This window comes from Limanda limanda, chromosome 21 (genome assembly GCF_963576545.1).
Source record: "Limanda limanda chromosome 21, fLimLim1.1, whole genome shotgun sequence".
NCBI lineage: Eukaryota > Metazoa > Chordata > Actinopteri > Pleuronectiformes > Pleuronectidae > Limanda > Limanda limanda.
The window spans coordinates 1233887-1246866 of NC_083656.1; the positions used below are offsets into that span (position 1 = coordinate 1233887).

The 12980-nt window shown below is 45.6% G+C and overlaps 1 protein-coding gene across 1 annotated transcript in view; it reads left to right on the forward strand.

Moving 5' to 3' along the window:
• baiap2b (BAR/IMD domain containing adaptor protein 2b) overlaps positions 1-12980 on the forward strand; it is a 50133-nt gene that overhangs the window by 12524 nt on the left and 24629 nt on the right. The window contains exons 2-3 of the mRNA XM_061095166.1: positions 1387-1462; positions 4914-5000. Coding sequence (XP_060951149.1) covers positions 1387-1462; positions 4914-5000 — 163 coding nt within the window. The remainder of the gene's footprint in view (positions 1-1386; positions 1463-4913; positions 5001-12980) is intronic.

Consider the following 12980-nt stretch of genomic DNA (forward strand, 5'->3'; position numbering starts at 1 on the left):
TGCAGAGACAGACACGACAATAAAACTCATCATACGTTTCTTCATCTGTTACCGAGGACTCAGGTCACTGCTGGTTGTGTGTTTCTGGATGTGGACACACTGCACTGCCTGTGTGCTCACTGGGCCAACTGTCCCAAAGGATGCTGGTTAGAATTTATTGCATTGTGTGTGTGTGTGTGTGTGTGTGTGTGTGTGTGTGTGTGTGTGTGTGTGTGTGTGTGTGTGTGTGTGTGTGTGTGTGTGTGTGTGTGTGTGTGTGTGTGTGTGTGTGTGTGTGTGTGTGTGTGTGTGTGTGTGTGTGTGTGTGTGTGTGTGTGTGTGTGTGTGTGTGTGTGTGTGTGTGTGTGTGTCCTTTCTTGACCAGGGTCAACTTTTATACAGACTCTTATCTCCATCATATCTTTAGCCTTGTGGATATTTTTATTGTTATGTTTCAACCTCGTCAGTTTCTTTGTTGGTTGGTTTGTAAACAACATGATGGTGGAATGATGCATTATGGGTATGAGTCAGAGAAGAAACCTTTACATTTGTTGCAGGACTTTTTAAATCATTTTCTGCTCTTGTCACTTAGGTTATTATTATGAAATAATTCATGAATCTTGATGAAAAACCTTGGGCAGATGTAGGAAACTCTCTAGAGTGTGTGAGCGTTGGTGAAACTTCATTGATTTTAAGGGGATTATTGGGTCTTGGAAGTTTTATGCTCGACTGCCATTCTAGTGGTTTTATTTGTTATAATTTGAGATGCATGTAAGTCTCTCAGATTTGATGAAGCTCTTATTAGATGCCACCTCAGAAAAGTGAGAAAATGTTTAATCTATAGTTTTCTGGTGACCTGACCCTTTAAAAAAAAGTAATTAGCAGAAACAGTGTGTCTGAGTCAGGTGAATGTTGGGATGGAAGGAAACAGTTCAGGTCTGCTGCTGAGCCCAGGGAGGCAGCGGCCAAAACCTGGTTTGTTTTAATGGAGACAGCAGGGGAGGTGAGAGGAAGCAGGTTACCCCTTCACACACACACACACACACACACAAACACACACACACACACACACGCACACACGCACACACACACACACACCCCGATGACATGTTCTCTCTCTCCCTTTCTTTACGTCCTTCTTTTCATCTCAGTTTTTGTCCGCGTTTGTTCCTCCCTGTTTTCATCGTGAGCTTGACACGCTGCACTCCTCTTCCTCCTTGGCTCAGCCGGCTGTGAGTGTGAGTGTGTGTGTGTGAGTGTGTGTGTGTGTGTGTGTGTGATTGTGTGTGTGTGTGTTCATGCCCTAGTAACGAGTGCTGGTCTGTCACTGTAGCTCATTTCAGTGCTTCTACCAGAGTCTCTCCTGCCTCTTCACTAACCTAACGTGCTGTGTTTCTATCTTTGCAGTCCATCATGGAGCAGTTCAACCCCTGCTTGAGGAACTTCATAGCCATGGGGAAGAGCTACGAGAAGGCGCTCACCAGTGAGTACACCGACCCGCTCTTGTTCTCTCTCTCTCTCTGTCCCTTGTCCTTTGTCCTTTCTTCGGTGTCCAGTAGTTCAGGCAGAGGAGTAAATGCCCCACCAGCTCCTCTGCTGCTGCTTTTACATCCTCTGGATTTGTAATAACGACACAGATAATCAGAGGTTTGTAGTTTTGTGGACGTCTCCATCGAGTCCTCACTCCTTTAAAGCTTTGAAACTTGAAACTAGTAGAGACATAACGCAAATATTTGATGCCAAAATTTGAAGATCTTTCCAGACGATTTGATGACACTCTTGGGTTGACGTCATCTGATTGATCCTCTGTGACGACGTCCATGTCCACACGTCTTCCTCCCTGCTCTCTGCCACCAGTCCATCAATCCTAAATTTCCGCCTCTACTGTGCGTCCCTTGTCCTTTGCTTTCTGGCATGAAGAGCTGACATGTTTGCGGGGTTGTGTGTGTGTGTGCAAGTGAGAGAAAGACGGAGGGATTGAGATATACATGCAGCACTCGTTCAAGGTTAAAGGCAAAATCACTGGAAATGTCTTGGGGAGCAAAGTGGAGCAGAAGCCAATGAGAAGTGGAACAGGAGGAGTCTGGAGGATAGCGGCGCTTCCCGTGGGGCAGAGGTATCCAGGACAAGCCCGGGTAAAATATAAATAACAGGAAGAGTTGAAGCAAAAGTCTGAGAAACATTCACCAACACAGGGACGTGAATCTGACTTGTATCACAGTTTTAAAGTTTGTCCTGCAGCTTCACGGTGTTTCTATGATATTTAATGCAGATAGGTCTGCCCGGGAACGCTCTCCGTGTTGCCATGTACGTTTCCTCAGATAAGACGAGCCTCTGAGCATGTGCAGCTCATTTATTGATAAGAAAAGCTCTTTTTCACCCTGTTGTCACGTGTGGTGCCTCAGGGAGGATGTTATCAGGAGCAGATATCTCCATTGATGCTGTGTGCGTGTGTTGAGCACTGCTCTCTTGTGCGTGTTTGGAGTGGAAATGCAGGAAAGACTCTGCAACCTGCAAGACCAATAAAAGAGGCCTGACTCCAGTCTGATAGATAAAACTAAAAATAGCCCTGTGACTCCCTGAGTGGGGATTACACTTCATCAGTGCCAGAGCGGAGCAGGGCACCCAGTGAGCATCTATTGTGACTGGAAGAATACCAGTGCATCCTCTGGAAGTGGAACTGGGGCCACAGGTTTGCTTCCCTGGGGACTGAAGAGATGTCACTGAGGGACGAAGGAAGCTGATGTTTGTCTGCTTTGTTTGAACCTAAACTCCTTAGAGTCCGGTGGAACGTGGCCGTGTGTCTGTGGATGTGATGAGGCTCAGTGCTGCGGGGGGGGGGGGGGCTGAGAGGCTTCACGTGGGACTGGAGAGAGCCCAGTAGGAAGTGATGTGGGGGGGTCGAAGGTCAGAAGACGTCGAGTCGATGTTAAATCTTGGTCACGTTTGGTTGAGAGAGAAATCTCGATCGTACATAACTGATGTTGTGTCAATTTAAATAATTATATTTCAATCCACTAATATATTTTTTACCAGACAACCTGTTCCTTCATACTACTGGTTGACTATTTCTCTATATACTTATTGCAGATCACAACTTCCCAAAGTGTAACTTTTTTAAAAGATATTCAATACAAAATGGTATAAAATATCAAAAAGCCTAATTTGTGTATTATTTATAACGTCATTGTCAAAACAGCTGTTCTGACCCTTTCAGCCCATTTTGAGGTGTTTGAAGTGTTTGGCCTTCAAATCAGATCCATGTGTATGGAATGTGGAGGTTGTGGAAACTCGATGTAGAGTGAACACCCTCGGATGCATATCACCAGTCTCGGCTGATTTAGACCTTTTGTCTTGTTGATGTTCTCTTGCCGCTGACGCTCTGTATCGGCTTCACGTCACTGTTCTAATCCTCTTTGCAGCCAGACCCCCCTCCTCCTCCTCCTCCTCCTCCTCCTCCTCCTCCTCCTCCTCCTCCTGCTTCTGTCACTTTTCCGCCAGCAGACGAGCGAACGTCTCCTCGAGCTAATCCCGCCTCACCTGCCTCCTCGCTCCTCCTGCTTCAGATTTCTCTGGACATTGATTAAATGATCCAAGCCCCCCCGGTCGTCTTTGCCTCATGTCCATCGTCTCCCTCTCTCAAACCCTCATATCCCACCTAGGCTTAACTCAGGCTTGACAAGCCAGGGAAGACTCTTGGCTCCTCTCTCCGTCTGCTATTAAAGATGGTTGCATATAAAGATCTTTCAGGTCAGAAGTCAATCTGGAACGGTCTTTCTTCAAAATTGCATTTCTTCAATATCTTTACAAAGTGGAGAGACGGTGTCTTCTTTCAGAACAATAACTTGCATCGTAGCCGGTTTCGTTCAGTGTTTCTTTGGACGTCAAGGTTACAAAAACAACTTTATGAACTTGAACCCATAGTTTGCCATGTGCAGATATGAAATCTATATTCTTAGATATGTTGTCCCTTCTCATGAGTGTTCTCTGGCAGTCCTATGCACAAACACCCATCAACATCAACTGTAATAAACTCTCATCCATCTCCTGACGGGACAAGTGTCCTCTGTCTTCATGGCGTCAGTCTCTGTGTAGCTGACCTCTGACCTGCTTGAACCCACCTGTGCTGCTGCTTGGGCTCCTCTTGTCTCGGTGTTTACAGCCTGAGTCTCAGCCGGTGTCTCATGTGTCTGTGTGACGATGCTCCTCAGAGAACTATGGATGGATTACAGTATTTGAATCGCAGAGAGCTTTGGAAGGTGCTCCAAATACTTGGGGTCCTGATCAGAACTATTAAGTGGATCAGCTTGAAATATTTATAATAATAATAAATAATAACATGAAAGATGACCTGGAAACAACTGTAACTGATAATAACAAAAAGCCAGATCATTACTCATGAGTTCTCATGACGGTGCTGAAGTCCACTTGTAGACGAATGGTGCCATGTTCAGATATCAGAATTCAGAATTCAGACCCCTCGTTTATTCAGACGTGTTGTCTCATACCGAGCGACTCACGCATCTTTGACTTCCTGAAAAAGGGGGAATTAGGTTCAGATAAAAATAAATTCAAAATTTTTTACCATTTAGAATCCGAGCCGACACGGAAGAGGCTTCAGGAAACAGTTCTTATGAAGCAAGAAGTTTAGAGGTGAATTTAAGGGCAAGTAGGAAAAGCTTTCTCTGTCATTTGGGTGATTCATTGTCAAAAGGTTTTGTCCTCTTTAACTCTTGTTGCTTGAGACTAGTCTCCGTAGTTTTCTCTGTTTCCTTGTAGTTGCCTCCATAGAGCTTTCTCTTTTCCTGCCTGGTTTCCATTCCGCCTGTCGCTCTGTATTTCCCATGCCCAACCTTACCTCTCTGGGGGGCTGAAGAAGACGTGATTTCCACTCCGCACCCTTGATCTGATGCCCAATGCTTCCATGTTTCCAGGTGTCACATATGCTGCAAAGGGCTACTTCGACGCTCTGGTGCGGATGGGCGAGATGGCCAGCGAAAGTCAAGGCTCTAAGGATCTTGGTGAGTCCTTGTAGTAGCTGTAGCGCCCCTGGTGGGGTGGAGGGGGGTTGCACAAGCAGATGATGGATGGGACGGCTCGTGCTGTTGAGCAGAAGCAGCTGATGACCGACCTGAAACTGGACACACACACACACACACACACACACACACACACACACACACACACACACACACACACACAAACCTTTAACCTACAGTTATTCATGTAAATCTTAACCTGATTATTAGTCTTTATTTTGATGCACTTGGAGATTATTCTATGTATTATATTACCTTTAATTCATTTTGTCAGACACATTATGATCTAAGAATTATATTCTTCACAGCTTCCCCCTTTTTGTTCATTTCTTATTTCCCTTGTATAAATGAAAAATAAAAAACTCTCCTTTTTTCATATTTCACCACAATCTAAATCCCTGATATATTTACTCTGTTAATTAAAAACCTTCTCATTTACATGCAGTTCTCAGCAGGATGTTATGTAATGTAGTTTTCCCAGCTCGCTCAGCCTCACACAGCGTGTCGTCTGGTTTCAGTTGGATCAGCTCTGGTTCTGCTCGTTGTAGACTAGAACCTTTAGTGGTCATTAGCCTGGGCTGAGAATCGATGGCCCGTTTCCAGCAGCTACACAGGTGAGAACAGCTGTTTGCAGCTAGACAAACCCACTTGTGCAAAGTTGCGTGGTAGTTGCGGACCCAGTCGCCTGCAGGGGGGGGAGGAGCCTGCGTTAGTTCTGGATCACTGCAACCTCTTCATTCCTTTTCCCTGATGCGAGTTAAGATAGCAGGCAGGGGCTGAAAGAGAAGGGGGAGGGAGTGATGGAGGTAGCGGGGGAAACCGTGGATCAGAGGAGGATATAAAAGCTGCATCCATTATTAATGAAGAGATCTTTTCTGGTGCCCCCCCCCCGCACTTCTTCTCGAGCGTCATCATTCTACTGTCTCCTCCCTGTGTCTTAGCTGAGTTTGTGTTAGCGCTCTAATGTTGAATGGAGAAAAGCTCATTGTTCATTCAGCTTCACCTCCACAGTGACTTTGTTCCTACGTGGTACTTCTCTACTTCCTGTTATAATTATAATCCTGCACTTTTAATGAGCCTATGAATCATCTTAAACAATCAATTATTAAAATCGACCTCTTAAGTGAAAGTCTTCGTACACCAGTGGTGTCATTGCATCTGAAAACCCGGGGTTGTAAAAAGTAATCGCTCCTCTGTGTTCTGCAGATGTTTATAACTCCAAAATGATTTCCTCCATTTATTGGCCTCTGGAAAAATGCCTCAACTTTATATTCATTACTTAACTTTATGCTTCTCTACAGTTCAGTATGTACTTGTAATTATGTAATGCTTATTTTTGCTTTTGGTCAGTGTGCAAGATTATTGCACATCCCAGTGATCATCCATCTGCACATCCCCTGCTTTCATATTATCTGTCGTGCATGACTGTGCATCCACAGTCGTTTGTCTACGTGCGTGTTGGGGTCGCCTGCTTTGTGTTCCTCTTTGATTTCGCTCGCTGGCAGCCGTGACTCAGCAGCCGCTCAACTCAACACAACCTCCCTCCGCCTCCGAGGAAAGAACGAGGCTGTGCAGAATGGATTGATGCCCTCTGCTCATATCAGCCGGGCTCAGAGCAGCCGGGCTCTGTGCAGAATAAAAGGGGGGGAATGACAATCTTATTGCCTTGCAAGTGCTTCAGCATATTCCATTGCTTGTGTTGAGCTTCACAGCCTCAGTAAATTACCTGAGAGAAATGCCAAGTGAGGGGAGAAAATGGAGGATTCTTAAATCAGGACTTGAGGCTGGAAGACGTCGTCGGTCTGTAGGACTGAGAACAAGTCAGGCAAATGAATCCATGCGTCACAAGTAGGGTTGCAAAATTCCAGGAATATTCAAAGTTGGAAACTTTCCATGGAAATTAACAGGAATTAACGGGAATTAACAGGAATTAAAGTGAATTAACGGGAATAAACTGGAAATGTTGTGGGTAATTTATACTAACTGTATTTACCTTGTCATAAACAGACATAAATATAAACATTTTGTTGTGTCATAGGCTGATTTGAGTCCTGAGGAAACTTTGGGCACTTGACTATATGCTTCTGCATCGTTGTGTCATTCTTAACATAGGTCTTTGCACAGTATTTGCAAATGTACACAGCCTTTCCTTCTACATTGGATGAGGTGAAATGTCTCCACACATGAGAGAGTGCACGTGGCATTGTTCTGTAGAATAAGATGAGAACAAATGCCAGAGATATAAATAGTTAGCCAAACAATTGGAATCGTCTGTAAACATATTTTACAATTGATGGATAAATGAATGGAAATAGTCTAGATGAACAGATGAACAATCCTCAATCAGCTGCTAATATATTTTCCACAGTAATATCATGGAAACTTACCTGACTAGTCCTGCACTCTACAGCAGGCCTCAATAGCCCTGCTGTAGAGTGAAGCATGCTGGGAGTTATCTGTGCATGTGATGGAAGAATGACCAGTGGAGGGTTGAAACTCAACGTTCCATACATCTTTAAAATAGAGTTTTGAATGATGGTTTCTTTGCTCAGCATTTAATTTGCGTATTTTATTTTTTTCAAAATTCCCATAATTCCCGAGCCAAATCTTCCCATGGAAAGTTTCCGGAAAGTTTCCCTAAATTTACCGGAAAATTTCCGCCCCTTTGCAACCCTAGTCACAAGGCTTCTCACAGATGCTGTATTTATTTAAGACGAGGATTATGTTCCTCTGAACCCAGCAGTGAAGCGGCCCAGGCATCTTTTAACAAGACTTTCACACCTGTGTTTCCTTACCAGTAATAATAATGAGAATAATTAATACAGAAACTCTATCATAATCTGATTGAATGTGCACCTGGGGAGTCTCTGTATGGTTGAAAATGTCTTGGTCCGAAGAGATGAAAAAAGAGATGACAGCTCTTGGGAGGAGACGATGAGAGGTCAGGTTACAAGAATTGTGTGTTTGTTTGTGTGTAGTTGTGCATTTGCTCTGCAGCCACGTGTCTCTAGCTGTGACATGGACCACAGAGTATACACTGTGTGTGTGTGTGTGTGATGATTCACCCTGGTCTTACCTCACTCTTCATAATTGACGAGTTGTAAAATCAGCCAACTTGTATTGTTCATGTAATTGGGTTTTGTGGAGGAGGAACATTTCAGGGTGACGGAGCTGATTTAACGTCACCGGACTTTAAACTGCTTGATCTGTGAGTGAGTTCTGTCAGAAAGACTCTGCACCTCAGACTGAAAGCATCCTGTTGATCAGAGCATTAAGCTGAACAGCAGCTGACGGCATCAGCACATGAACAAGACGCAGAGCTGCAGGAGACTGAAGGGAAATGAGACGAGTGGAAGACGGAGAGTTGGATTAGAGACATTCAGGCTGATGGAGAAAGAGAAGAAAGCTGGAGAATCACTGCAGTGAATCAGAATCCACAAGAACTAAAGTTATAGATTTCTTAATGAGGTATGTCACCGCCAGTCGTTTGTTTATGGAATACCAATGGGTCAGTTTGGAGGTCAGGGTGTACTTTGTGAAGTACAAGTACAATAAGATACCGGTCGATCCCCTTCCCTCTGAGTCAGGAGTTCTGCAGCAGTTGAGCAAAGTAAACACGGCTGTGGAAATATGAGGATTCATGAGGTTTGCAGTTTGATTTCGTTTTTCAGCGATTTATACAAAGTGTCTCATCATATAGGCAAGAGAAAGGTAATGAAATATTGGTTAAAGGCCTGTAAGTTGTAGCTTTAATTGATGTAAGGCTCCATGAATAAGACCCTGCTCTAATGAATAGTGTTAGTAACACACATCTTGGTTGTGTAGATGGATGCTCAACAATCAATTCAACCTATTAAAAGTAATTTTCAGATAATTTAATCGGTGTCTGTTTACAAACAGCCCCAGAGATAAGAAAACAGTTTATTGGATTTATGGTGGACACACACACACACACACACACACACACACAAACACACACACACACACACACACGTGCTGTTTACTGAATAAACACAGACACACAATCATGCCAACTTAAACTGACTAATTGATACAAGAATAACACAACATGATTATCGTTCACATTTGTAGCCTGAGACAAACGGTCCCACATGTCCTCATGGAGACACAATCTGTGGACAGTGTCCTTCATGAGCTGCTGTCACATGATGCCTCTGAGAGCTCGGCACAGGAACAGGAAGTGACTCCTCCCTCCGTTTCATCCACTTCATCTTAACTGATGCTCTGTGGACAAGTGCTCTGCAGCGTGAGTCTGTGCGGAGAGAGCCGATACTCCAGAGTGTCATCCCACTCCTCCTCTTCCTCCTCCTCCTCCTCCTCCTCCCTCACTACAGCTCTCAGTGTCTGCGAACGCCCCCACATTAACGTGGGAGCTCCGGCAGCCCTGGGAGAACACGCCGACTCTGCACACACTTCTAAAAATAGATGAAACGAAGAGCCTCGACCGGAGGAGAGCCGGAGGACGATGCTCGATACGCAGCCCAAACATGGAGATGGTGACGTCAGCGCGGCCGAAAACGTCTTTCTTCCGTGTACCACATATGGAGATGGAGGAGGGGAAAGCATAGGAAGCTCCTGCAGTTCCGGTTCCCCTCTCCGACCAAATAAGGGCTCCACCATTCAGAAGCCTGTGGGCGGGGCTGCTACTCACTCACGTCCTGGCGCTGCTACACAAACCTGCAGCACAGGCACAAAGGAACGCATCCATCTGGACTTTGTTTTAAATCGTCTGTGGACGGTTTTTTTATCAGCACATTCTAGATCCAAACCCACACTTCTGCCTGTTCCATGTTCTGTTCCCACCCCGGCTGCTGCTGCTCTGGATCCCTGCAGCGTGCCTAAAGAGAGTGAACTCCTCGTCTGGACACATTCTTTTCATTCTACCTCTAGATTCAGACGTGCAACATATTCAACCTCATTCCTAAACTTATTACTTACAGATCTTATATTTCCTGCATTGAGAGACCATGAGAAAACGAACAAAGCGTCACCACTTATTTTATGCTGTGTTTTTGGCTTTAATTGAATCTTTCCTCCATCTCCTCTCTCTCTCCCAGATATTCCCATTGCCAGGGGCTGAGCACGATTATGCATAACATCCATCTCATTAAAACAATGTAAGGTTAATTCAGATGGACTCATTTGAGGTCCGGGACACAATTACCCTTTTGGTTAATGAATTCAGCAACGTGATTTCGAGGCGTGTTGCCCTTCCAGGCGTCTTCCTCCACTTCAGCAAACGTGATGTGAGGAGATATCTGAAATGAGGGCGAGCTCGGGTGCAGGCTGTGACATCACACACTGGATTAGTGACCAGCGGGGGGGGGACGGACGACTAATGTTGTGACACATCAAGAAGACAAGACGACTGCTTCCATCAGCAGATTCTACTGTCATGTTTTCTTTTCTCACTGGTACTTTGTGTGGAGGAGAAGTGGTTTTGAATCTCCTGCAGCAGAGACGAGCTGAGGATGAAAGTCATAATGAAAACTCATAAACGTGGAGCGAGAGGCCACGCCCCTGAAACCTGTGCCTGGTCCACTGCTGAGTCACTGAGCATCTCTGAGGGGAATTCAACCACAGTGTCTGCTGGTGTTGACCACCATACATCATGGGTCTCGCTTCAAATATCACACGGCTCAGTTTGGGGTACCCCAACCCCCCCCACCCCCCCACCCCCCTCTGTGTGTCTGAGCCCATAAAGGCAGAATTTCCCCAGAGCTTCAACACTAATCTGAATTCAGCCACTGTTCAGTCTGCGTAGACGGAAACTGCAGCGAGAGCTTTTCCTTTTTACCCTCTCTCTCTCCCCCCCGCCCCCCCGCCCCCCCTCCTTCTTATCACACCATCTCACAATGTAAGTTATTTTACTCCCACGCTCGTTATCTTACAGGGAATTATCTCTGCTCCTTTCCAACCTTTAGAATGATTGACTGCGGTGTTTTGAGTCACCGGCTGATGACGAGTCTCCGAGGTGTCGTTGGGAGTTTAGACTGAGTCGAGCTCCATGACCACAAACTGGGGACGTGTTGTCAAAGCACTGGATGGTTGAGTCTTTTGAATTGAGGTTTGAGGAATAAACAATAAAGGAGCTTTTATTTAACTGCAGGATTCAGATGTATTCTTGCCTGAAGGTCACCACATGTCCTTTGGAAGCAAATCGGTGGAGCTGCCGTGAAGAGAACTTTGGTCAGGGTGCAGTTTGCTCCACCTTAGGGCTCTGGTGTGTAGAGGGGAACCTGAAGGGGGCAGTAGAGCGACCACTAGAGGAATGTGGGCCAACAAGAGGTTGCCCCTGTGGCGATGTCTCAATCTATCACATATTTTAATTTCCCTCCAGGGTCAACTCACTATTTCTTCACCAAAACCCAAGTGGCCGGATGTGAGACGTCAGCTCTCCTGCTCGCACGTCATCAGAACAGCTCTGCTCCCCCGAGTTAGCTCTCGCTCACTGTGTCTTCCTTTTAAGAAAGTCCTTGTTCTCCAGTCACCCCAGGAAGTGAGGGAGGCTGCAGGAAACAGAGGAAGTAAAGAAGAGAGGGAGACAGAAGAGAAGGGGAAGGTGACACAAAAAGCAACTTGTTCCTGGCTCATTAGAAGCTTCCACACGGTCTCTGGTCAAATCTAAATCTGCTGCCAACAGAGCATCGGCGCTTTGATGGCTCTCACTCGCCCTTCAGGACTCCACCACCTGTCTCTCCACCGGACTCCATTCCATGTCTCTGTCCCGAGTGTCACAGGCTTCTGCACTTTCAAATCAGCCGACCTGTCACCAGAGAACCACGCGTCTTTTTTCGAGTGCCATTTAAAGTCCAAAAAGAAAAGGAGGAGGTGTCGTGTTAAAATGATCTTATTAATGTAACAGGGAGTTGATGTGGTTTAATAATGTGCTGGACTCAAAATGTCCTTGAGGTGTCTCCGTGTCCTCGATGAGGGGAATCAGCCAAACTGTGACTTAATGATGCTGATTCTACTGTGAAGTCCGGGCTGTGATCTGATGATGCTGCTGATCCTCCAGGCTGCTCACGTGCAAACACACACACACCCTCCTGTGTGTGTTAGTGAAGCTCAACAGGCAGGAAGTGACTGATAGTGGAACCCGTCATCTCCTTGTTAGCTTATTGATACCAACGATATCTGTCGTGTGAAGCTGCTGCAGTTTATGTTGTCGGAGGAATCGTGTTTTTTCTTTGTCCCATCAAGAGAAAGCTCGACAGGGATGAAGCATGTTGTTAATCACGCAGAGAAAAACAGCTTCGCCCATTTCTCACTGTAGGGACACAATTAAAGGCCAGAAATGATGAGTTAGATGCCAGGAACCGTATCGACCACCCTGAGATCTGTGTGTTAATCAAGACACAAAAAGACACCAGGTTCCATCTCTCCTTCCCCTCTCGCCTGCCTCCTCCCCTCCAGCGTGCGTCTGCCGTCTGGGATCATCAGTCTCACTTCTCTACCCGTCAGCCGCCCTGTAAGGCTTGTGTGTAGACAGACGCTCATATTGATCTTCTGTTGCCGGATTCCTTTTTGAAAAGATTCACTGGTCAATACGTTGAGGTGACGCCCCCTCATGACGTCGTGAGCTGACACTTGTGTCGTCAGGTTGTGTGGATTTGTGCCGTTGAGATGCTTTCATCTGTTTGTGTTGAGACGTTTTCAGAACTACACCCGGAGACTTCTGCAAACAGGACTGTGACCTAAGAAAGAACAGAATCAAGTTTGGTGCAGATCCAGGAACTGTTTTCTCTGTAACCTTGTGGGCGTTTTTTCAACATTATCATTTAGTTCCTAGAGAATAATTCATGGATCTTGATATAAGAACATGAGGTTTGGTGAGGGGGCTGTTTGAGCCCTGGTGGAGGTTTGTGCACCAGCAGGTGACAAAGCTGTAATTGATATCACGGAACATGGTGATGTTGGTTAGTTTAAATATTTGAGCCT